This window comes from Numida meleagris, chromosome Z (assembly GCF_002078875.1).
Source record: "Numida meleagris isolate 19003 breed g44 Domestic line chromosome Z, NumMel1.0, whole genome shotgun sequence".
Taxonomy (NCBI): domain Eukaryota; kingdom Metazoa; phylum Chordata; class Aves; order Galliformes; family Numididae; genus Numida; species Numida meleagris.
This window is the reverse complement of record NC_034438.1, coordinates 42297879-42324360: the sequence shown is the minus strand read 5'-3', so window position 1 is coordinate 42324360 and position 26482 is coordinate 42297879. Positions and strand designations below refer to the sequence as shown.

The 26482-nt window shown below is 38.9% G+C and overlaps 1 protein-coding gene across 7 annotated transcripts in view; it reads left to right on the top strand.

Moving 5' to 3' along the window:
• FANCC (Fanconi anemia complementation group C) overlaps positions 1-26482 on the top strand; it is an 88155-nt gene that overhangs the window by 33703 nt on the left and 27970 nt on the right. For 6 of the 7 annotated variants that reach the window (XM_021381213.1, XM_021381207.1, XM_021381206.1 and 3 more), the window contains exons 5-7: positions 20310-20429; positions 21205-21269; positions 25630-25794. In XM_021381213.1, the coding sequence (XP_021236888.1) occupies positions 20310-20429; positions 21205-21269; positions 25630-25794 (350 nt within the window). The remainder of the gene's footprint in view (positions 1-20309; positions 20430-21204; positions 21270-25629; positions 25795-26482) is intronic. The other variant, XM_021381211.1, reaches the window with a different exon arrangement.

Below are 26482 nucleotides of genomic sequence, written 5' to 3'. Positions count from 1 at the left end.
AACAGAAATGATCTACCAAATATCCTGATTCTAGTGGGTGCCTGTTCAGGAGACCCTTCTGGACATACAGAAGACTCCTGATGATTAGAGGCTGATGATCGCTTTTATGATATTGTGTAGTATGGGGATTTTAGGTTGTTCTTTGTTCTGGTTTTGGCTTGGATACCATTAATTTTGTTCACAGTAGCTGGTATGGTGCTGTATTTTGGATTTAGGATGAGAATCATGTTAACGCACTTATGCTTTAGTTGTTGCTGCGCAGTGCTGCACAGATCCAAAAAATTTTCATCTACTCACACTGCCCTGGCAGCAAGGAGTTGGGTGTGCACAAAGAGCTGGGAGGAGACAGAACCGGGGCAGCTGACCCAAACTGACCAAAGGGGTATTCTGCACCATATGGTACAATAAAACTGGGGGAGCTGACTTGGGGGCTGCCACTGCTCACTGACTCATTAGTCTGTGGGAGGCAAGCAATTGCATTGTGTATCGCTTGTTTTTGTTTGTTTGTTTTTGGGTGTTGTTTTTTTTTTGTTGTTGTTGTTTTGTTTAATTCATGAGTTCTTGCACTTGTTTTTCCCTGTTTCTCTCCCCCATCCACTAGGGATGAGCAAGCAGCTGTGTGGTGCTGAGCTGACCACTAGGTTAAACTACAAGAGTCCATTTTGCACAGACAGCTCAAAGAGTTGAGATGACAACAGATCTGACCAGACTATGTTAGAACAAATTTGTAGTTTAAGTCCTGTATTTGCATAATAGTTGTTGGTCCCAATGTTCATTAATTTGCCTTTCAGAATATTTTCATTTGCTCTCAAAGTTGTTTTATGTAATGGCTATCTTGCAGTTTATCACCTCTGAGGCCTGACTTATGGCTGCTTTTCCTTTTGTCAGTTCATACAGTGTAACGTTTGCTTATCTTATGCTCTCCATGAACATGCTGTGTGGTATTTATACTAAGTATTGCTGTCATCCTTGTACTTGGGGAACCATCTCTTGGAATCTAGTAACAATGATACTTTCCATCCTTTCTCCTTGGAGACTCATTCTGTGTAGGAGACAGTGAAGGGCACTTTCCGTATCTCCTTCCCTTTAGCTGTAAGGGTGCTGAATAGTGTTCATTAGTGATTGATAGACCAGACCTCAGAAAGTGCAGTGACTTTATCACTGCCAGAATCTATCACTTCTTTATGATTCCACAGTTGTTCAGGAATGAATCCCAAAATCAGCAGAGATGAGTATTGTCAGAGATACCTACCCACATCCTCACATTCTCCCACACACCGTAGAATCATAGAATGAGCTAGGTTGGAAAAGACCTACAAGATCCACCAATAGTCCCACTAAACCATGTCTCTCAACACTATATCTAAATGTTTCTTGAACACCTCCAGGGACGGTGACTCAATGTCTTTCTTGCAGTGAGGGGTCCAAAACTGGACACAGTACTCAAGGTGCGGCCTCACCAGTGCTGAGTACAGACGGACAATTACTTCCCTACTCCTGCTGGCAACACTATTTCTGATGCAAGCTGTGGTGTCATTGGCCTTTTTGGCCACCTGGGTGCACTGCTGGCTCATGCTCAGCCGAGCATCGACCAATACCCCCAGGTCCATTTCCTCCATACAACCATCTAGCCACTCTGCCCCAAGCCTGTAGCGTTGCCTGGGGTTGTTGCGGCCAAAGCGCAGGGCCCGGCACTTGGTCTTGTTGAACCTCATCCCACTGGCTTCAGCCCAGAGACTCAGCCTGTCCAGATCCCTCTGCAGGGCCTTGCTACCCCCAGGCAGTTCGACACTTCCTGCCACTTGGTGTCATCTGCAAACTAACTGAGGGTACACTCAGTGCCCTCATCCAAGTCATCAGTAAAGATACTGAAGAGGACAGGCCCCAGCACCAACCCCTGGGGAACACCACTCTTGATTGGTCGCCAGCTGGATTTAGCTCCATTCACCACCACTCTCTGGGCCCGGCCCTCCAGCCAGCTCCTTACTCAGCAAAGAGTGTACCTGTCCAAGCCATGGGATGCCAGTTTCTCCAGGAGACTACTGTGGGAGACAGTGTCAAAGGCTTTGCTGAAGTCTAGGTGGACCACATCAACAGCATTTCCCTCATCCACCAGACGGGTCACTCGATCATAGAATGAGATCAGGTTGGTCAAGCAGGACCTGCCCTTCACAAACTCATGCTGGCTAGGCCTGATCCCCTGGTTGTCCTGCAAATGCTGCATGATCTCCCTCAGGACAATCTGCTCCACAACATCACCTGGCACGGAGGTCAGGCTGATAAGCCTGTAGTTCCCTGGATCCTCCGTACGACCCTTCTTGTAGATGGGAGTAACACTGGCAAGTCTTCAGTCTTCTGGGACCTCTCCAGTTAACCAGGAATGCTGATAGATGATGGAAGGCGGCTTGGCTACCTCTTCCGCCAGCTCCCTCAGTACTCTTGGATCGATCTTGTCCAGCCCCATGGTCTTGTGACAGTCCAGGTGGAGTAGTAGGTCTCTGACTGTTTTCTCCTGAATCATGGGGGGTTTATTCCGCTCCCCATCCGAGACTTTCAGGTCAGAGAGTAGAGTACTCCGAGGACAACTGGTCTGGCTTTTAAAGACAGATGTAAAGAAGGCATTGAGAACCTCAGCCTTTTCATTGCCCTCAGTGGCCGCATTCCCAGCCGTGTCCCGTAAAGAATGGAGATTCTCCTTGGTCCTCCTCTTACTTCTAAAGTAAGACTTCTAGTGGAGAAGTAGAACGGAGCATTAGATCTGATTTTTTTTCTGCCTGAAGTTCACAGTATGTTTTACAGATGGCCAGTTTGTTGATTTTGTGCTTAAAATACAAAAAAAAGTGAATGCATTCATTATGGATTGAGACTAAACTAATGCTGTGATGCTGTGATCTACTAAATACTGCTGTCCTTCCCAATTCCTTCATTTAGTAGTCTTTCATTGGTGAATTTCATGTCCCTGCAAGTATGATGTAGTCACCAAGCCACTCTCAATGATACTTGAAAAGTCATGGCAATCAGTTGAAGTCCCTGGTGACTGAAAAAAAGGCAATGTCACACCCATTTTTAAGAAGGGTACAAAGGATAACCCAGGGAACTACCGACCTTTCAGCCTCACCTCTGTGCTTAGGAAGATAACAGAGAAGATCCTTCTAGAAGGTATGCTAAGGCGTACAGAAGAGTTAGAGGTGATGTGGGAAAATCAGCATGGAATCACCAAGAGCAGGTCCTGACTAACCAACTTTGTCACTTTTTATGATGGCATAGTGTGGGAAAATATCTACGTGAGAACACGCACGTTTACTTTGACGTGCTGGACTCTTGAGTTGTCCTTGATGCCTTGGAACAAGTAACTTGCAAGAACAGCAGGAAGCAAAGCGCTGGGAAAAGCAGAAACTTTGAAACAGCAAAAGCATACAGAGACTTGCTCAAGCCAACCAATCAAATAACGCCATGTTGCAGCACGCTTTTCACAAATGCATAAAAGTCTGATTGTTCTATCAATAAACGAATCACTTGCCTAACCATATTGGTATTGTCTCGTGATCTCTGGCATGTGTGCTGCAACAGCATAGCTGCGTCAGTGGACAAGGGAGGAGCCACTGATATCATCTGTCTGAACTTCAGTAAGGCTTAAGACACGGTCCTCCGTAACTTCCTTCTCATCCAATTGGAAAGATATGGGTTTGATGGGTGGACTGTTCAGTGGATGAGGAACTGATTGCAAGATCGTACCCAGAGAGTGGTGGTCAATGGTTGAATGTCCAAGGGTCAGTACTGAGACTGGTGCTGTTTAATATCTTCTTCAGTGACATCAACAGTGGGATTGAGTGCACGCTCAGCAAGTTTATGGGTGACACCAAGCTGTGATGTGTGGTTGACATGCCCAAGGGATAGGATGCCATTCAGAAAAACCTAGGCAGGCTCGTGCAGTGGGCCCAGGTAAACCTCATGAGGTTCAACAAATCCAAGTGCAAGGTCTGGCACTGGGATTGTGACAAACCCTGCTATCAGTACAAGTTGGGGAAGGTAAGGATGGAAGACAGCCCTGCTGAAAAGGACTTGGAGTTACTGGTGGATGGGAAGCTGGACATGAGCAAGCACCGTGCCCTCTCAGACCAGAAAGCCAACCATATTCCTTGAAAAAGCATGTATGCGTATGTGTATATATAGAGAGTCATAGAATCACCAAGGTTGGAAAAGACCTCCAAGATCATCCAGTCTTATCATGAATATTTCTCACTAAACTATGTCCCTCAGTACAACATCTAAACATTTCTTGACCACCTCTAGGGACGATGACTCCACCACCTCCCTGGGCAGCCCATTCCAGCAACTGACCGCTCTCTCAGAGAAAAAGTATTTCCTAACGTCCAACCTGAATATCCCCTGGCGCAACTTGAGATCATTCCCTTTAGTCCTATCACTAGTTACATGGAAGAAGAGGCTGACCCCTACCTCACCACAACCACTCTTCAGGTAGTTGTAGGGAGCGATAAGGCCACTGCTGAGCCTCCTCTTCTCCAGACTGAACAATCCCAGATCCCTCAGTTGTGCCCCATAGCGCTTGTGCTCCAGATCCCTCAACAGATCTGTTGCCCTTCTCTGAACACACTCCAGGGCCTTGATGTCTTTCTTGTAGTGAGGGGCCCAAAACCGAACACAGTACTTGAGGTGCAGCCTCAGCAGGACTGAGCACAGAATATATTTACCTGCATACATGTGTACAAAATATTTTGTGTTGTTTCTGATTGTCTTCGACATGGTGAGGCTAAGAAGAAGGTTATCTGGTTACTCGATGTTTATTGCACTGTCTTCTCTCCTGTTTCCTTCTATTTCCATATTACGGTTACCTTTTTCTCTCTTCTTTCTTCTTTGATATCATGCTGATAAGGAATGATTTAAAATTTTGTTTTGTGATGATCGTTTTCCTGCCATGGGTACTCTGTATACTTTGGGAGAAGACTACATTCCGAAGAAATTCTTTACTTCATATGAAATGTAAGTATGAGTGAAGTACAAGAGGTACCTGCAAGGCTTTTTTTCACTGTATTTCTTAGCTACTTAGTTCTATCTAGTCTGTAAACATTGGTACCAGTCTGGATGTTTGGTTTCCCTCATCTCAGTATGTTCTGTAAATCTCTGACGTTGAGAGGTGCTAGTCTGTGTTAGGGCTTGTACGAAGCCCTAGAAGATTGTAAGTCATAAGACTTTTTGACGTCCAGAATTTAATACCAGTGTTTGTCAGAAACAGTATCTTCAATATGACAAAACCGTTCTTTCTTATCTTAACTAAACAGTTGGTTTCTTGAGGAGCAAGGACCACCCATCTCTTCCCCAACTCTATATGTTTAGTTTCAGGTAGGAATATGGTATCATAGCATCTTTTGTTATCCCATTAGAAAGAAAATGCCATTCTCCCTTCTGACATAGAGTGAGATGATCCACTAATTTCAGTGATAAAACAGGAATTACTTGTACTGCTTTCAAATGGCAAAAAAAAACTTCAACACAACCCTGAAGTTCACATGAAAACAGAAAACAATCAAAGCGAAGCACTACATAATATCTCCTTTCCAAATGAGTTTTGAAATCTGAATGCTTTGTTTTTCCTTCTCATCCAATATGATCACCTGCTTCACTGTGCTGTGCTGCAGTAAACCTTTAAAGAGTGGAGATTATCCTGGTAGATGAAAGGAACATCTTGTGTGGTAGAAGATGTGTTGCAGCATAGGTGAAATTCACCTTGAGGACATTCTCTGTCCAGGCATTCTCTCTTTGGTCTAATTGTTAAGTAAGAGGTCCACACCGGAACTCTAGATGGCTTGATTCCATCTGATCAGTGGGCTACTTTTTAGGCATTGCAGACGATTATAATAAATAAGAGTGAGTTTGATTAATATATATTGTAATTGAGCTATTTTTCTGCCACACAGTTTCAAACTCCAATCACAAATTTCCTTGTGAATGCAGTTGTGGTTTGTACCAGTACTTCGTAATAGCTCATGCCTACGACCAGATGTTTCGGTTTCCTCAGGACCTTTTGTCAAAGTCTTTCTGTCAGTGGGTATCTCAAGAAGTTTGATCTCTTCTGTCAAGACAGATAATTGTGACAAAGCGCCTCTGCAATTCAGGTTCACATACATGTCATACATTTTGAACAGCCTGGTAATTTAGGCAAGGAATGAAAAATACATTCTCCCTTCATGCACAGTTTATCTAGGGTGGAATATGCATTTCCTTCGTTGAAAGAACAACTACAGACCTTACTGGGAGATTGACGTGACTAGTTCTCTGCAGGAACACTTCACAAAATGTTGTTATTAGGAAATAACATGATAAGAATAATCCAAATGTAATATTTATATACATTGTAACTTTTTTTTTGACTTAGTATTTTCTTTTTTTTTAAAAGCAAATCTAAAAGCTTTTTCTAAAAGTTTTTCTAGGAGATGTGAATTTGAGGTAACATGGAGATGAGAAAAAAGAAAGTGGGAAATTAAAAGCTGAAGTGAAATATCTGAGTTGACATTTTGAGCATACTTCATCTGTTATTGAGAAAATTAAAGGAGAAATAATGTTTCATAGAAAATAAGATTTAAAGTGGTTTTATTTCAAATACATTGCTTGAAACTTTATTGTTTTTTCTCCCTTCTAATTTAGTAATATTCAGACTAAGACAAATAAATAGTTACTTTAGGCTACTTCTTATGTTTGTAATAATATTACTATAGTATTTAACTGCAGGTAAAACACAAGATAATTAGAAGCTAATGCCAGTTTAAGAGAGCTGTAGAGGAGTGGACTGGGTGATCTGTTTTTTCTACTTAGTGGTTGTGGGAAGAGGGAGGTCTGTGTTCCAAGGGGCATGCTTCCAAGGGAGAAATGGAAAATGTTAAGTCTCCTGGAGGCCAGAGTAGTTCAAAGTTACTTAATCACTTTCTGAGGCTCACTTTTGTGATTTTAAGGATCTGACAGCTTTTTTGGTATGTTTGGAAATGAGGAGTTGTCATTCCTCCTCTAACCTATACAAATAATCATCAGGAACTTTGATCACTGCAAAGACTGTAGTGTGTTCCTTCAGGTGAAAGACATATGATGGTAATTACAGTAGGAATCTTGTTTATACTTTTCCTATTCACTTTTTTCTGTATTTTCCACCTCATTCTTCATGAGTCTTTGCGGCTCTTTTCCTTAGTTGCTATTTGTGGAATTTAACCTTGCTTGCAATCAAAGGTTTATATCAAAAGGGATCTAAAGACATTTCCTCAGGAAGTTGTCTGGAGTGGGTGGAGACTAATGGGTTTCTTCCCAATACTTGAATTTTTTCACTCAGCCTTGCTTCTGGTACATCCTTCTTCCATCCTTTGCTTGGCAGTGGCATACCGTTCAGTGTAACGTTTTGTATTTATAGACAGTAGGCAATCTGTTCTTTTCACAGGGGCATTTATGCAGCCAACTCCTGGCAAAATTGTTGAAATGGTACAGCCTGCCTCATAATTTGGTATGGAAGAATGCAATCACAGCCATGTGTTGTGCTTCCAGCGGCAGCATCATACTGCTTAATTTTGGATGATAGAGCACCAGACATCAGGAGAATGTCTGGAATACAAGTTTCAAATTTATCTACTACATAAAGAACAAAATTTGAAATAAAATTTTCTGCAAAGGAAATTACAACTTATTTTGATGTTTAGGGCTTTATTTTTCTCAAAGTTACTGTTAGTATGATCTGCTGAGCATTCTTAAAGGAAAAGGGATAAGCTGTAATGCATTTAAATCTAGGATCTTTGGAAATTTTCAATATTCTCTTAGCAATGTAACAGATGGAGTTGTAATAATTTAGTGCTCTCTGGTTACATATCTAATCTACAAGTCACAGGGCCTCTGTGCTTTAAAGATGTAAAGCTTATAAAAATGTAAGGTGGAGAGGTGATGTGACAGTCTACATCTTCTGATAAGAAAGTTAAAGTGACTGTTTTGGTGGTAGATCTGCCTTAACTATGACACTGGTTGTACTGTAAGGCAAAATATTTTAATAAAGTACAAATATTTAAAGTATGCAATTTTTGAGCCATTTTTGCACATCAAAATAACTTGTTATTCATGTTCAATGGTTTTCTTGTTGGACAGTGTAGGGCTACTTGCTACAACACATGCAATGGATTATAAGGAGACTTCAAGTATAATAGTTACAGCATGAAGCAGACTTTGCTAGCAGATACTAGAACATAGAACTCTCTTTAATCATATTTCTTCCCAACTTCCCGTAGCATGGGTGGTCACAGTCTGCAGACATTTCAGACAGTCCATTCGCTGTGCAACTGTGGCTGTAAAACAAAACTGAAGTAAACAGCATTTCACAGTCTTCCAAGGTCTTCAGTTTTGAGAAAGTATAGCTTCTCTTCACCCCTTCTCTGGTCTGCTTGTTTCTGACAGCCATAATCATATAGGCTACACTTCCTACCAAGTAAATTCTGCTAGAAGCAAATAATATATAATATGATATATATAAATTTTTCAGAAAGCTTTTTTTTCTTTAAAATATATGCTACTTTAAAAACTGTGCATTTTTTGATGTTTTCTGACAATAAGAAGTCACTTCTAACATTAAACACTGTATAATGTTTAATCTTCTTAAAAAACCTTTTATATTCCTTGTTTCCCTTTCCAATTTTTTTTCTTTGATGCTCAGTGTTTTGTTTTGTTTTTGTTTTTGTTTTTGTTTTTTTTACTGTTTCTCCAAAATATCTTACTGTTACTTTGGCAGCTAGCACATAATTTTTCCTGCAACCAAACTAATGAAGAATTTAGGTGTTTGGGTTTTTTTTTGCACCTGGGAGACAGTTTACTACTGTGAGAGCTGATTTTGCTTTTTTAGTGTTTGATATATATTGACCTGGAATCTTGAATTTCATTGAATAGATTTAAATGGCTAAAGCTGGTGTCGTGCAAATACTTACACAGCATTTACAGGCCTTTTCAGAATATGCAAATCAGTTGAGTTGAGCACAAATACTGTAATTCTATTATATAATTGTATGAACATAGAAGGGTCAAAATGTATTTTGATACATGAGTTTTCACATGGTATTGAAGTGTATGTGGAAAGAACTCAAGTATGTAAATGAGTGTGAAAGAAATACCTTAACTCGTTCACTGGATAACACCTAGTTTAAAGTTAGCTTTCCTTTGAATCAAACAGAGAGCAGAAGATTGATAAATGAGATACATACACACTTTATAATCTGACATTATTGACTATAGCACAAAGACTTAATGAATTCCTAATGTGATATGGGACCTCCCATCTTTTAAATTACTGGTTAAAACTCAGTTTGAAAACCGACTCTGCTTGCTTCGCAGCATGCCCTGAGGGAGTAATGAGTGATAAAGGCACTTTTCTTCGTCATTTCTGCAATTTGTTTGTGTTCTAGGTATCAACCTGGAAAGGGAAACAGGCTTCTCCAAGCTGCTGATGTTCTTTATTCCTATCCCCTGGTGTACATATCATGTGCATACGTAAAATATGTTGGCCAGAGATGGGGTAATTTTGGAATCATTGTTTAATGTGTTTGTTTGTTCAGCTGCACCAGCTGTGTGAGTATGTGTAATTACACCGGATACACACCTAGTGAAATCTGTTTCTCTCAGAAATACTGCGAGGAGGTTCTCATTTGCTCTAGGATCAGTGAAATGTGAAGTTAGTTTTCATGGATAACTAAATCATGTTTTAGTTGCAAAGTTATAGTGGTAAATTAAAGTCTTTATTTATGGAAGCTTTTTAATGTCTTTTATAAATTGTTGGCTATTTCAGTAACGTGTTCTAGTAATGTATGTATTTGTCATTAAACAGGTGGGAAAAGTTAGGTTAGCAGTGTGATCTGTTCCATGCCTGGACTATGCAAATAAGATTTTCTTCTTTATGACTTCCATGTTGTTCTTTTAAAGAAATTTAATGCGTATGGAATAAAGTAAGACCATAGGTTATGCTAACCATATTTGATTGGTGCAAGCATATGTTAATAAAAACGGCATGGTTTTGGTAGATGTAGAATGTGAGGGCTTTTCTGGCTGTTTTATATTCAACTTGTCATGCTTTTTTTTTTGTTGTTCTTCAAATCCAGCTTTCTACAGGCCTTACATCCATACTTCATACTGCTGAGAGTTTGAAATGTTTTCTATAGTGAAAATGTAGCTGAATATTCTAAAAGCAACCTTTTGTTTAGAATAAGTTGATAATGCATGCTTAACATTTGACAGATCTGCCTCTTACACTTGCCAACATTCAATTTTGCCTTAAAACGCGCAATTCTTATGTAAGGTTAAAGTGCAACACTCTATCCAGTTTACCAGTGAATCAAAGATTAGTGAACAGTTCATAGAGTGAGATTATATAATCAAGAATTACAATTGTATGTGTGCTAAACCAATGTTATTAACGAAGGATAGAAGAGTGATGGAAGATGTTAAGAAAAGCTCGTGTAAGAAGAGCTCAGAGCTGGCTCATTTTGGTATATGGAGAACTCTTAAGAATTAAGATGGGTTATTAGGTATAGTGCCTAGTCAACTTTTGATGTTTATTGTCCCAAAGTTTTACTGAGCTTACTGACAGCTTTTTTTTTTTTTTTTTTTGCTGTTGTTCTTTCAGTTTTCGGAAAGTCACCTGAAGGAGTTCTGGGTGATTTCTGAACTATTTAAGATTATACATCTAAGTTGTTAGTTAGCCTTCTAACTCTTTTGTGAACCAACTTTCTAAGTTGATTTGGACATTCTCTATCCACCTATGGATAACTGCTTGGAAGGATGTAAAAGTATTTGCAATATTTGGTTTTATTATATTTGCAATATTTGGTTTTATTACCACATTCTTCTGATTAAGAACAGAATGATAACGTGTGTAAACTGGGGGAAAAACAGACCCCTGTTCTTTTATTTCAAATAGATAATTATTTTAACAATGCCAAGATAACAAATTTAAATAGTTTCTTGGCTTTTAGGGCAAAGTAAACAAAAGCTTAGTATCTCAAAGAACAAACTAAGAAATGAAGGATTCATATTGGTAATTTAATATTGGTAATTTACTGATAAATTATATGTTTCTAGAAATTACTGAAGTCACAGATTTAAACTAAAGAGTAAAGCAATGTTATGATGCACTCAGTCTTCCTAAACATAAATATCTTCATTTTTTTTCTTTTTTTTTTTTTCATTCACAGATTTGAAGAATTGTTGTGTGGGAAGCTTGCTTTTTGGCTTTTTAAATTTGTGGAGGGAAAGGGGAAATTGATTCTAAATCTCTGGCTACTTAAACCAGAGGGCTGAAAAAAGAGATTTACGGTTGACTCTGGTAAAACTATTGAATTTCCTTTTGTAAGTTAGTGTGTGTTTTATTTCAGCAGCAAAAGTCTCTCTAATACAAAAAAGTAATACCACTTTCTTGGTGGGTGTTTTTAAAGTGAGGAGAAAGAAAGGAGGAGATTTGAAACTGCTTTTTCTGTTTGAGGCCAACCATAGCCTCAAATCTTGCCAGGCCCACAATTTCTAAGCTTTTTCTTATGATTTCCAAGGGCTTTGTTAGTGATTTGCAGTGGAACTTAGGTTTTGGAACTCATCCATTAAAAAGTTGTGTGGTCTTAGCCACGGTAGTGGTGCAACATATTTTTCCCATGCTAGTCTCACAGAAGTTAACTGAACTTAAATTGGTGAGAGAACAACAATGCAGCTTCCCTCCTCCTTTCCCATAATTTTATTTACTGCATACCACTTGGAAATTAGGATCAGGTTCATTTTGAATTGTATGGAAGAATGTAACACTTTTCTTCCATTTTAAGAATCAGAGGGAAAAATGTAAGCCTCATCTTTTTAACAAGGTACATGTATCAGCAAGGTGAATGGAATTCATAGTGTGCATTAATTTCTAAAGAAGAAGCGTATCAGTCTGAATGACATATTTATTTATTTATTTGCTAGTAAGCTTTACTTGTAGGTTTTCATGCTCCTTCTGTCTATCTTTGTGGCTATTATTTTTTTAAAAAAGCAAATTGTAATTACAACTGTTGAAAACAAGTTAATTAGATAGGCATCTGTTGTGTCAGGTATGGTGCGGAGAACGTCTTAGAATCCGTGTATTCTTGTACAGGAATAGATGCAAACCAATGAATCCTGTATATCTCACGGCATTAATTTGTGAAAGAATATATATTTTTCTAAACTCTAAAGTTATTAAGTCTAGTCATTCCTCTATAGATTTTCTGTAACTTGATCAGATTCTCAAATGCCAAAACCTTTGTCTCTGTAGGAGATTTTAGCAGAATAATTTGTTTACCATCAGCTCGTCTTTCATGGTTATCAATGGAGATTTAGATGTGGGCAGATTTCAGACTGTCACTCCATGCAAATAAGAAAAATGAGAAGCTCTAATAAATCCTAGCCAAGTACTTGTAGCCAACAATTTTATTTAATGTGCTGGTGTAGAAATTTAGCTAATGAAAACCATCCCATAAAAGCAAAGAATGTACATCCACAAACTAGGCTGAAACAAAAAAGGCTTCCTCGCAGTAAATGCCAGAAAGAAATACAGGAAGAAGACTCCACCCCTTCCTATACCTAGGCACTTTGGCCCTGATCCAGGAAATGAGGGAGGAATATTTTAAACTTAAAGTTACATTGAAATTTAGGTGATTTGTTTGTGCAAACCTTTGTGTAGTAACTTGAATAGACTCCTTTTGGTATAGTGGGAGATTGTGTTGACTGGCTAATCACTGAGATATGTCTGTGTGAGTAGTATGGCTTTTTGTTGATTTGAAGTATGTTTGAATCTTAAGGCAGAAATTAGAGATTTTAGTTAGATTATCATTGGTAAGTAGTTAAAGAACTATTTTTTTTACTAGCTTATAAAATACACTTACATTTTGGTTGTAATTAAATTGTTAACAAATGTGTGCCATATAATTTCCCTTAGTTTAAACATTGAGGTTTATATAAAATCTTTAGAAAAGAATTTTGCTTAAAGTAAAATACTGCTCTGAAGCTTACATTATGTTTAAATATGTATAATGCTGTACTTATTTTCTTTTTGGTTTTGGTTTGTGGAAAACTAATTTTCTGTCTTTTCCTGGAACTTAGGAATGAGTGAGCAAGAGGTCCTGTAAGCAAAATTAAAAGCCGCAGACTTTGTTATGATTGGATAAGTGCTTGGAAATAATATGAATTGTGTTATGTTAGCATCCTACTGACAGAACTGGTTTCATAAGCGGTTGGTGTTTAAACAGTCTGCATGAGCAGGCTTCCTTGTCATTTATAGACTTAGTCACTATGATCCTCCATAACTGTTTATTTCATTCTAAAAACATTCTAAAAATACCAGACCAGCTTTTTTTTTATTGTTGATCATTTAATCTAGATGGCATGGAACATAATAAAACTGTTACGCCTCCAGGCAGGATTTTAAAGAAAAAAATTACTAAAAATTATCTGCAGGCATTTGGTTTGGAGTGAGCTGCTGAAAGCTAATAAACAAACAAAAAGAGTTCTGGGGAGTAAACTTAGCTTTGAACACATCAGAGCAGTGTGCTTACCTTGCTTCCCGAGGACTATGGTCAAACAATGTGGGAATTACTTTCTGAAGTCAGGATACTACCTCTTTAAGGAAAGAAAGAAAATGTGTCATACAGCTTTTTATATTTTTGTATGAAAGATGATCTAATTCATTACTAATGTTGTAACAGATTACATAGTTTTGAAGTCTTTTTAAAGCCAGTTTGGAAGTAGAATGAGATCTCTTGTATTCTAGACCTGTGGTTATAGCAGTGGACCATCTGACGGTACTAGGAGCACTTCAGAGCAAAATTGTTGTACAGACTGTTTAAATCATTTCCATACAAGAAATATTCATTCCAAAATCTGATAAAATACAAAAAAATTACTTCTAATGCTTCCCCTGAATAAGATTTTATTATATTTTTTATTATTTTATTATACCTGTTTTTTTCTTAGTAAAGCAGAGAAAATTTGGTTCCTGTCTTACCAGATGGAAAGGTTGGAAATAAACCTGTTGCTCGAATAGATCTGAGGAATTTACCCTTGTGTATCCATGGTGTATTAATTCCAACAAATTCATATGGATCATAATTTTCAGTAAAATAGTACTAGTGATCTCTTTGCAAAAAATAATGGCACTTCACTTTGAAAGATAATATACTATAAAGAAATATCCTTCAGAAAAAGTGGCAGCTCCTTCTGTTCCATCCTGATTTACCTGTTGCTTTGACTGAGTCATCTAAGTTTTTAAAAAGAGCATGACAGTGTCACTGGGAAACCTAATTAATATCAGGTTTGATAGGCTCATCCCAGTGAAGCCGTCCATCTTTTCGGTCCAAAACAAACTGTCCCCGTTGATTTTAACATCTGCTTTCAAGGACATTGAGAATCATGAATACTTTAGAGAGAGAGTGTTGAGAAGTTTTCAGAAACAGATTGTTTTATTTGGTTCCTTGGAATGTCTTTGAAACTGTCTCATAAATTCCAGGATAGTTGTTACACAAGTACAGGTACTAGTATAAAACTTGTCATGTAGTCCTGTAATTAAAAAAAACAAAACAAAACTCCACTATCCTATATTGATATCTTGATAATCTTGAGAGCTGTCACAGGTCAGTTAAAGGTCAACCAGGGGATCAGGCCCAGTCAGCATGGGTTCAGGAATGATAGATTCTCCTTGACAAACTTGGTATCATTCTATGACAAGGTAACCTGCTTAGTGGATGAAGGTAAGGCTGTTGATGTCATCTACCTGGACTTCAGTAAGGCCTTTGACGCTGTCGCCACAACACCCTCATGGAGAAGCTGGCTGCCCATGGTTTGGATGGGCATACACTCAGCTGGTTGAAACACTGACTGGGTGGCTGGGCCAAAGAGTCGGTGGAGTTAAATCCAGTTGGCAGCCAGTCACATGTGGTGTCCCCCAAGGCTCGGTACTGGAGCCACTCCTATTTAACATCCTTATCAATAATCTTGAGGGGACTGAATGCACCCTGAGTAAGTTCGTGGACAACACCAAGTTGGGAGGGAGTGTTGATCTTCCAGACGGTAAAAAGGCACTACAGAGGGACCTGGATAGACTGCATCGATGGGCCAAGGCAAACTGGATGAGTTTCAGTAGGTCCAAGTGTCAGGTCCTGCATTTTGGCCACAACAACCCCAGGCAACCCTACAGGCTTGGGGAGGAATGGCTGGAAAGCTGCCTGACAGAAAGGGACCTCCAGTGTACTGATGGGCAGTTGGCTGAATATGAGCCAGCAGTGTGCGCAGGTGGCCAAGAAGGCCAATGGCATCCTGGCTTGTATCAGGAATGGTGTGGTGAGCAGGACTAGGGAAGTCATCCTGCCCCTGTACTCGGCATTGGTGAGGCCCCACCTCAAGTCCTGTGTTCAGTTTTGGGCGCCTCAGTACAGAAGGGACATGGAGGTGCTGGAGCAGGTCCAAAGAAGGGCATCAAGGCTTGTGAAGGGCTTCAAGAATATGCCCTATGAGGAGTGACTAAAGGAACTGGGGCTATTTAGTCTGGGGAAGAGGAGGCTGAGGGGAGACCTCATTGCTCTCTTCAAATACCTGAAAGGTGATTGCAGTGGGAGCGGGGTTGGTGTCTTCTCAGTGGTGACAGGTGACAGGACAAGGGGAAATGGCCTCAAGTTGCACTAGGGGAGGTTTAGGTTGGATATCAGGAAGAACTTCTTTCCAGAAAGGGTTGTTAAGCACTGGAACAGGCTCCCCAAGGAGGTGGTTGAGTCACCATCCCTGAATGTGTTTAAAAACCATTTGGATGTGGTGCTCAGGGACATGATTTAGCGGTAGGTTGTTAGAGTAGTATGGTTAGGTTGTGGTTGGATTTGATGATCTTGAGGGTCTTTTCCAACCTGAGCAATTCCGTGATTCTGTGATATTTAATCTCAAAAGCAATTTTTTCTGTTTTTCCTGTCTTTTCTCTTTTTTCCCATGGACATAAGCAGGATATTTGCTGTTACAGAAAGAAGGGAACAAAGACTTTAAAACTGATTGAGTCCTTGCTTCATAATGACACTGTCAAATGACCAAAACACTTTCTCCTCCTGTCCAGAGTTATGAATGCTGGCTGGATCAGTATCTGTAGGCAGGTTAACTCAGCGGAGGTGCAAACTCTGCTCTAGAAATGGTTTCTCTTGAAGCTTGTGTTTTGTCTGTGTGAAACAGAGTAACTCAGCAAATGTTACAGCACAAAAAATTAGCTTTCATTACCTAAAAAAAAGTAACCAAAGGGTTGGCTTAGTTTATTGAAAAGTGACAAGAAACATTTTTTTCAGTTGCTTAGTCTTGTTTAGATACAGGTGGACAGTAACAGAGAACACAGTGATTGCTTTTCTTTGTTTCCATTCTTGGAGGAAAGTCTTCATTTTCCAGTCTACTCTCACTCACTCCACTTTCTTTGAGTGAATTAATAAGGGACACCTTTACAGCCAGTCTGTAAATTACAGGTGTAAATGTTAAATCAGGCCTCCCCTGCTTCAAAGCCCAGTAGGTATCGAACATTCTCTTTACACAGATGAAGTTAGTATTCTTTTATCCTCATGCCTATACTTATAGGATTATCTGTCTGTTAAAAATATCAGAAATTTCAGTGCATTAGTGGATGCTGAATTCAGGTAGCTGGAGTATTACTCAATATAAAATGTACAAATAAGATAAGAACATGAGAAAGTTTAAGAGCTTATGAAAACTGAGGCCTTATGAAAATTGATTAATTCAGTTTCAAGCTGATAGGGATGTCACAGAACTTTAATCCAAGGCTGTGGGGATGTATGTATTCACTTGCAAGTAGAACTAAGACAGTTCCCTTTCTGTGTCCTACTGAATCAATGGTGAGGGAAATCGAGCTAGAATGGAAAGAAATGATTTCTGATATCGCAAGTATGCCTGGCTGCTGATGTTTTCCGGAATTGTGACGCCTTCTAAAAGAAACACTTTGGCCACAGACTCCTCTGTTTTTCTGGCTTGTGTAATATGGCATTAGTGACTTAGAAAAGTGAGTGTGAATTGATTTACTGCCCAAAATAACTCAATGATTGTGCAAATCTCAAATTGTATTCTTTGCTGAATTAGATTAGAATCTATGACTGTGACCATGAATGTTAAGTTTGCATTTAATATTGACACTTCTCATATTATTCTTGAATGCCCTCTGTTGGGTTTCAGATTGTTCCTTAAAGCTGGTTAGTCTTAAATCATTGATGTCTGATCTCAGGATTCCATGCAGTAGCTATTATATAGTTGTATTTGTTTCTTTCACAATGCTTTGCGAAGGCTTTGTAATACAGTAATGCAACCTCTTATGACTTCTGAATATTTCCAGCATTCTGTAAGAACCTTTTTTGACAAAATCCTCCAAAACATTCTAGACTTCTCTATCATAATTTCTGAAAGAGTTTATTTCAGTAGTGAAAGGAGAAGCTTATGTGTAAGAAACTACTCAGACTCACAGCTGTCTCATTCTAACCCCGTTCTGTAGTGTGGTGTGAAGTAACTACTGACACTTTCTCTTTAGGTCTGAGAGTCACTGGAATTTAAACAGTTCTCTGTGAACTTTAAGGCTTGAGATAAAGACAACAAGGATCATTGCCTTTTAGTTTAGGTATAAGCTTTATTTCTGGCTGAAATACCTACCCCTCTTCTGTCTTTTGAACTTGTATACAGGTGTACTGTTACAAGCTGATGTGATAGAATAACTTAAATCATCATGTTTTCAAGAAACGATTTGCCTTAAATAAATTTAGAAGTGGTTTGTCAATGTTTGCTTCCTTTCAGACCTGTCTATGCTAATGAAATATATCGGTGTAACAGAATCATTACTTAGAAAAAGAGTTAAGTGCGCTAAATAAGCTACATTTTCTGGAGAGAATTTTCTGGACATCTGTTGTGGTTTGACCCAGCAGGTGGCTGAGCACCACACAGTCATTCGCACACTAGCCCCCTTCCCAGTGGGATGGGGGAGAGAATCAGGAAAAAAAAAAGTAGAACTTGTGGTTTGAGGTAAAACTATGTACTAAGATAAAGGAAAAATAGTTATGACTGTATATATATATGAATGTATATAGGAAGTGATGCACAAGTCAAATTTTTAATGTTTTTCACCTTTTAGTACCTAAATTTCTTTTATGTATCTAATACCTCTTTTCATATTGACTATAGCATCTCTTTGCCCCTTTTTCTTTTGCCTCCTTCTGGCTATTCAGAGGTTTGATATATCCCAAAAAAGCCAACTAATCTACAAAATACCATCAGGGATGTAATAAAGTGTGCAGAAAAGGAAGAAAGATGTGGGGAACAAACCAAAGGCTTGCAAAACAAACAAGCAAGAAAGAAATACTGCTTTGTAGAACCTACTTGACTGAACCCTTGATAGTGTTCTGAAAACAAAGACTAACTTGAGTAATAGTTACAATGGAAAATAATACAATTCATGGTTCTGTATTGGTTAATCAAGACTTGTTTGGGGTTGTGCAGCTTAATAGATTTTTAAATTTTTAATCATATTTAGAAATGGCTACTTTTTGAAAACACTCTTTTTAATGTTTTTTTTTTTTTAATAATGCAGAAATTACTTTTGAGGTACATCTGAAACTATGATGCCACAGCACTTTCTGACTTCTTTAGTTTCAGAAAAATCACTAGGTGGCAGTAGAACAGTAATTTCTCCTGGTTAAGGCTATTCAGTTAAAAACTTTTACACTGAAAGACAGCAGTATTTAGACACTTAACATAAGTCTGCAAGGTTCTGAAACAATCCTAAAGAAAGGTACAATAAATAATGTGTCCCAAATGCTTCTTTCTTTTCATAGTGATATTTTCTTGTACCTCTGGTGTGCTTCTGCTGATTGTGTCTTCTCTCCTGTTAATATATCAAACATGGAATATAACTCATGTTTGCCTACTATTGAAACGAAAATATTGTCCTGCTGCTACTGCCAGGCTGAGACAGAAACTCAGATGGAAGGAGTACAACTTTGCTGGGCTGATGCGTGCACCCAGATAGAGCTCTGAAGGAGCAACAGAGTGACCCAGACGTTTGGTTGAGGGAAGCTCCAGAATCTGGAAGTCTTTGCTAGAGCCTGTGAGCAGATGGGAGTGTCATGGGTATAAATGTGCCCAGTTCAATGAACTTTTCAAGAAAGTGGTCTTGTTAAGAGAGGAAATCACCAGGCATCATAATGGGGAGTCTGAGTGAGAGCTTGATACATAGTATTGTGCAGCAGTATGGACAAACTGACTGCCCTCTCTTAAGTCCCTGCAAGAGGAAAATAATAGGGTTGCCTGAGGAGACAGATGACAACAACACACAAGACGAGGGAGATGGGACCCTTGTCTTTGTTCAGTGCAGAAGAAGGAGTCTCTCTGCCTTAGCCCTGAAGATACCGTACAGAAAAGATATGAAGCTTTGCATTTGGAGAAAGGAGAAGGCATGGGTAATGGTCAAGATCCAGGAAGGAATGACCACACTGAGTTGGTGGAACAAAACACACATTAGAAATAATACCACCAGGAGCGGTGAAGGTTGTTATAAATGGGAATTTCTTGCTCAGAGGCACTGAGGTACTCATTTGCAACCTGGACAATCTCTCTAGTGAGGTTTGCTGCTTACCAGGGTATCAAGAAGAGGTTTCCATGTTTACTAAAGCTAGAGGACTACTACCCATTCCTGCCCTTTCATGTTTGGTTTCATGAGGCTGCAGTGGGGAGACTCTGAAATACCAGGGAGACTTTAGGTGCCTCGGAAAAATGCTTAAGGGATCAGGAGCACAGATAGTGTTCTGTATCCTCCCAGTTGGAGACTAGGTCCTGGGAAGAAGGAGGTGAACATACCAGGTGAATGATGGGCTTCATGGCTAGTGCCACACCAAGGGCTTTGGGTTCTGTGATCAGGCATGGGATGCAGCTGACCAGGTGGGGCAAGAGAGTTCTGAGTGAGCTGATTAGCAGAGCTTGAAACTAGTTTTGATGGGAGAAAGGGACAGAGTTCTATGTGACAGAGAAGGGCTGGAAATATTGTCACTTCAAGAAACAGCAGGGAAAAACCTTTTGAATTGTTCCAAAGGAATTAGAAGGGGCTCCTCTAAGAAGGTAATGGGCCAACAGCCCAGCTGAAGTGCCTCTACAGCAATACATGCACCATGGGAAATAGGCTGGAGTTGAAAACCATGGTGCAATTAGAAAGCTGTTACCTAAGCATGCTGTAGCCTAATATTTTTTTGCATTGCCTTTCTGTTCCTTTTTTTCAGAGCTTACTGTGCCATCTCCTTTCTTCTTCTAAATGGGAAAGAAATGGGGCTGAAACCAGTACATTCATATCAGCTCTTGGCTACACATCAGCAGATTATTATTGTCACTTGGTTGAAAATGTAAGTATTTTGTGCAACTGAGATTTTGTTATTAATAACACTGGTTTATGAGCATATACATGGAGTTGTCATTGTTACAAGGAACATGTACTGAACTTTGTTTATCTTTCTTACTTCAGTTACTTCTACAACCTTCTCAGGGAGAAAATAAAGTGAATGAAATGAATCTCTGGACAGAGGAAAACATTTTTTTAGCAGATCAAAGAAGCAGAGGTTGAGTAGGGGTTGATAAAACATTTTGTTCCTGTTGTGTTATGACCAAAATGTCTGTCCTGTCATTCATTTTTTCCCTCTGAAGTTTAAATTACATGTATGTTGTGTGTTAGAACCTAAATTTTGAATGTTTTCTTTGACTGTATGCATTGCATTTAAAAATAGTAGATGAGCCTTAAATCTTAAGAAAAGTGTCTTTTATATTTGATATATTAAAAAATGGGAATAGTGTTTGATAATAGGCTGAATCAGATGAAACATCTAAAAATTACTGACTTTCTGCAAGTTTTGCTTCAACTCTTAGCAGAGCTAAAATAGGTAGTTAGTTTTCAAATGTGGAAGGTATAGAATGCATTCAGAAATGTTTTGAATGGTGTATTCGGTGATCTGAACAGTCTTAATTTGGCCTCAATAACTTAAAAAAATATGATTGAGGCAAAACGGAAAGTTGTTTACCTCCACAGAATGTCAATGATACAGACAACCATGCAACTAACGTCTGCATATTTGGAGTGTGGGTTTTTTTTTCATGTAATTTATTTTATTTTGTTTTACTTAATAGATAATCTCCTCATTAGTAACTGAACTCGGAGGAAATCAATTTAATGAACTTAACATTCAGGGGAGGTAGGTGTTATCTAAATATCATTTTGATATGTTTTAATTTCAGTCACTAGTTCAGTGAGGGCCTTTTTGCAGTTTGCAAGTATTTAGGCTTCAGCTGGAAAACTTTGGTTTCTCATGTAAACAGTTTCATGTGTGCTTGTTAAATTATGCTTCATGTAAGAATTTAAACTTACCAGATAGTCATCGTGTTTACTGCTTAACTTCTTATAGCCAAACTTAACTGGAGGTTACCATAAGAAAGAGCAAAAAAAAAAGTTCCAAAGAATTTTTTTTTTGCCTTTGTGTGTAATAGTTTCATATGGCAGAATAATGTTGCATTTGTTATTAATGAGAAAATGTGTCCATGCTCTTTTGAATTAGCTGTGTCATTTTCCTTCTATTATTAGGTCTTTTGTCTGGTACCAAATAGTAGTATGGCACTGCAACATGTTACACAAACAGATGTTTTAAATGTACCCAAGCACATACTGTCTCAACCCTTTAACTGCTTCCTTATCCCTCTTTTCTGTGGAAGAAGATCTCGGGAAGTGGGTGGGAAGGAAACTGTGATGTCCTCTGGCCAGATCTCCAATCCAGATTATCAGGAAGTGCTAACAGTTGTCTTGTTGCATTGTATGTTATGTTTCTACATGTCTAGGTGTAGTCAATGAGAAAAATAACTTTCTTCATCTGCACTGTTTAGATATATGTCAACGGTTTACGGGCGTTTGGCCCGGTTCCATGACAAAGGGGAAGGGGGACCCATGGGCCCACGCCCTGGGAAAAAGGGAAAAGGGGAAGAGGGTAAGGAGATGGCCCTGAGAGCAAAGAACAGTGGCAACAATCTGAGGAGAAACAAACTAATTTACTAAATAAAATATCGGAATGCAAACCAACACACTATAATACAATATAATTACAATTTAAGCTGATAAATCCAATACAGAGAGAGAGAATGTCCCAAAATCAAGGTAGGCCTTACTCTACTACCGACGATAAGGCGGCTGGAGAGCGAGGTGCTGCCAAGACGAGAGACGGCGGAAAAAGGGACGAGGTCTTGTGATCTGCAAGTTTTTATACTGCGAGCTTTTATCTTTTCCCTCCGGCTGGAAAATGGTAACAGAGGAGCAAAGTACCGTGGGGACTGTAGTAGTCCTTCTCTTCTGAGAACCAGGTACATTCACTACATGATGTTATGATGTGGAATACCAATAACCGAAAATCATAAAACCATGACAATATAGTAGGTCAAGCCAAAATCTCTGAAAGAGAATGTACCTAATGCTACTACTTTGGACATGACTGTTCCTCCCCACAGGCTTTGAAATGCAGATTATAATCTTTTGTAAATACTTCAAAAATTATTATTCTCAGACTACATTGGTAGATCTGTCTTTCTGATTCCATGTAAATTCTGTGTATTCCAGCTGGAAAAAAAAAAAAAAAAAAAAGGAAATGTATGGCCTTGCTGTGCATACTCTTTTGTTCTTCAGTCTCAAATCTGCTGACACTGATGAAATGAGTTTTATAACCTGTATAACGCCACATAGGCTGTAAAGTTACAGGAAAGAGGAAGGTGTTTGAAAGATCTTCATTGTGTCATACCTTCTGTTTTTCTTGTTTGGCTATTTTCTGCACTTCCTTCTTGCACCTGGATGTTTTTGTAAAAATGAATAAATGACCTGAATTTATTTAGATCTAATTTGTACTATGGTCACATAGACTGGTTATTTTTGTTCGATGTAGGCAACCAACACCCATATTTTACAACACAGACTAAACTGCAGATCTAATGGAGCTGTGAATATCTGATTTGTACAGGAAGAAAAATATGTATTGTGGACTTGGAGCATAGAAATTATGATATGGCTATTTATTCATTTTGCAGAGACAAATGTAGTTTGCAGCTGGGGGTGTATATGCTTTCATTTCTCTGTTTAGTGATGCTTACAGCAACATGGACAATATCTGTGCCTCAATTTTCACCTGCAAGTGCTGTAGTCACACCATCCAGTCACAGAACGCAAAGGTAGGGGCTGGGAGAATGAAGAACTACAACTACTCAGTGTAGAAGATTAAGTTGGACACCACCTAACAGACGTGAAGGTGCACAAGCCCATGGGACACAATGAGATGTATCTGTAGGTCCTGAGGGAACTTGCAGATCAAGTTGCTAAGCCACTATCCATCATATTTGTGAAGTTGTGGCAGTTCAGTGATGTGAAACTTAAACTCCATTTCTGTAAAGTGAAAAAGGAGTACCCAGGGAACTGCAAGCCAGGCAATCTCACCTCTGTGCCTGGCAAGATCATGGAGCAGATCCTCCTGGAAACTATACAAAGGCTCATGGAAAACGAAGAGGTGATTGGTGACAGTCACCATGGCCTCACTAGGGGTAAACTATGTCTGACAGGTTTTGAGGCCTGCTGTAGTGGTGTTACAGCATTGGTAGTTAAGGGAGGAGTAACTGATGCCATCTACCTGGACACGGGCAAAGCATTTGACACTGGCCCACATGACCTCCATGTCTCTAAGTTGGAGAGACATGGATTTGGTGGACAGACAACTCAGTGTATAAGAAATTGGCTAGATGTTTGTACCTACAGTATTGAAGTCAGTGGATCCATGTCCAAGTGGAGACCAGTAATCACTGGTATTCCTCAAGTGTAAGTAGTAGGCAATGTGTACTTGCTGCCCAGAAAGCCAGCTGTGTCCTGGGTTGCATCAAAAGAAGTGTGACCAGCAGGTTGAGGGAGGCGATTTCTTTCTTCTCTGATCTTGTTAGGCCCCACCTGGAGTATTGCATTCAGCTCTGGGACCCCCAGCTTAAGGTCATGGGCCTGTTGGAGAGAGTCCTGAGAAGGCCCACAAAGATGATCAAAGGGCTGGAGCACCTCTTCTATGAAGACAGGCTGAGAGAGTTGGCTTTGTTCAGCTTGGAAGAGGTTCTGAGGAGACTTCATTGTAGCCTTCCAGTACCTAAAGGGGACCTGTAAGAAAGCTGGAGAGGGACTCTTAACTGGAAAGGACAAGGAACAATGGCTTTAAGCTAAAAGAGTGTAGGTTTATACTAGACGTTAGGAAGAAAATATTTGCTCAGAGGATAGTGAGGCACTGGAACAGGCTGCCTAGTGAAACTGTGGATTCCCCACCCCTGGAATTGTTGCTCAAAGGGATGGGGTCCTGTGGGGTGTCTTTACCCACTACAGCAGAGGTGGAACTAGATGATCTTTAAGGTTCTTTCCAACATAAATCTATTTTTTGAAATTCATTGCACACAGTGGACTGCACTGCATAGATTTCTCCAGTAACGTACCTATTTTGAAGCTTATGCAAAAGAAGAAATAAATGTCTTTGCAGGGTTTTCTTCCAGAATTACGAGTAAAGTAAGGAGCTATTTTGCTAATCCTGGATAAGGAATTAGAAACAGTTTTGTAAAGGGGACTGATTTTAAAAGTACCTAATGCATGTAAACTTCACATATGTAGCTTGGAAAATACTACTGCAGAATAAATGTCACTCCAGTAATTATCATTCTGCAGAATCACTTCTCATAGCAAATCTTTGTCTCAAAGTATTTCAGTATGAAAAACCTTAAGAACATTTTTTATTAGGTACTTAATAAAAAAAACGAGTCTTTGAAAGCGTATCATGTTTAATTTCTCTTACTGTGAATATCACTGTGATTATCTACAAATCGTAGCATTTGTGTCACAATGTATGCCACTGACTGTTAGGCAACATATTCACTTCCATTGTTCATAAATTACGTTTCTAGTCTTGTGGTGAGCTGTGTCACTATCTTTTGCTATTTACAAGTGTGTGGTTTTAGCAGGTCAGGTGAGTGGTTCGTATATAAAGACTGAAAGTCATTACATATTCCTTCAAGTATAGATTTGTAAGACAAATAGTTTTCGCTTGAATGCTTAGAGATAGCAGGATTTGTAGTGTTTGATTTATAGAAGTTATATGTTAAGAGGAGGGAAGTCAAGAAAGCAACAGAAGGTGTTAAAAGCAGCAAGGTTGTCTCTTCTTAGAATCTAGGAAACTTATGCAGGAGCTGTGAAACTGTAGTCTTCTTTCCCTGTGCTTTGCTGTTTCCTGGAAAGGACAAAGAATTCTGTGCAAGGAAGTCTATAGTTACTGAGCGAACATAACTATCTGCACTTTAGAATTGGGCTGATGTTCTTCACAATGTATGCCTTGACCACTAAAATATCAATATTCTGTGAGACTTCTAGACAATATGTCATGATAAGTCAACAGTATTCATCTCTTGTATTTAATCTTCTGCAGTTAATTTAATCTTCTTTTACCTTGTGGATCTAGAAATAAAGTTTAGACTTTTCTAAAATGGGAACTGTATTTATTTTTCCCTCAGAATTTCAGTCAGTCGTGTGAATGCTGTGTCCCTTTTCTGTCTCCCACTTATTACTTTGCCTGATCTAACTCCATTACTGGAAACTCTTCTTGTTTACCATGGGGGAGCATCAAAAGAAATTCTCAGCTCAGAGTTCTTGGAGGCTGTGAATGATGCCTTTTTAAAGTAAGTAGTATGGTCCGTATGTTTTTTCTGCTTTTTCTTATAAAGATTATTCATTCAGTTAAATGGCTTTTCTTTGGATTTGAATCCTGAATGCACTGTACATCTCCTATATTATAAAAAACAAACAAACAAACAAAAACTCCTCTGTATTTGAATGGCAGAGCTCAGGTTGTTGGCCAGAGTGGAATTTTATATCGCTGGTGTACAAATTGTGGCACAACAGCTTTAAATATTGACTGAAACTTTGTCACATCATTTCTCTAAAATTGAGGTTAAATTAAATTTCAGGACTTTAGTAAGCTGGTGAAAGGTACTCTCACTTTCCACAGAAACATTATTTATCTTTAGTGTAAGTGTATCAGCATTCCTAACTTGACATTTTGAGTGTCACATTTAACTTTATTCACAAGACAGATCCTTGTTTGAGTGGTTCCATATTTCTCTTATTTTTACTGTGAAAATGGTTATGAAGATTTTCAATTCTGCTGATTTCAGCAGATTCTTTTTAGTTGGACTTATGAACGCAGTTCTGAAATATTCCTTTGCTTGTTTTGCTTCTGGTAATCAGCTAATTTATAAAAGCCATCTGAGTGAAGCTAAACATCAGAAAAATTGCCTATGCCATGAAAGGAAGGATGACTTGATTTATTCAACTTGTAGCTGAGAAGGGTGGTCTTGAGTTTCGTTT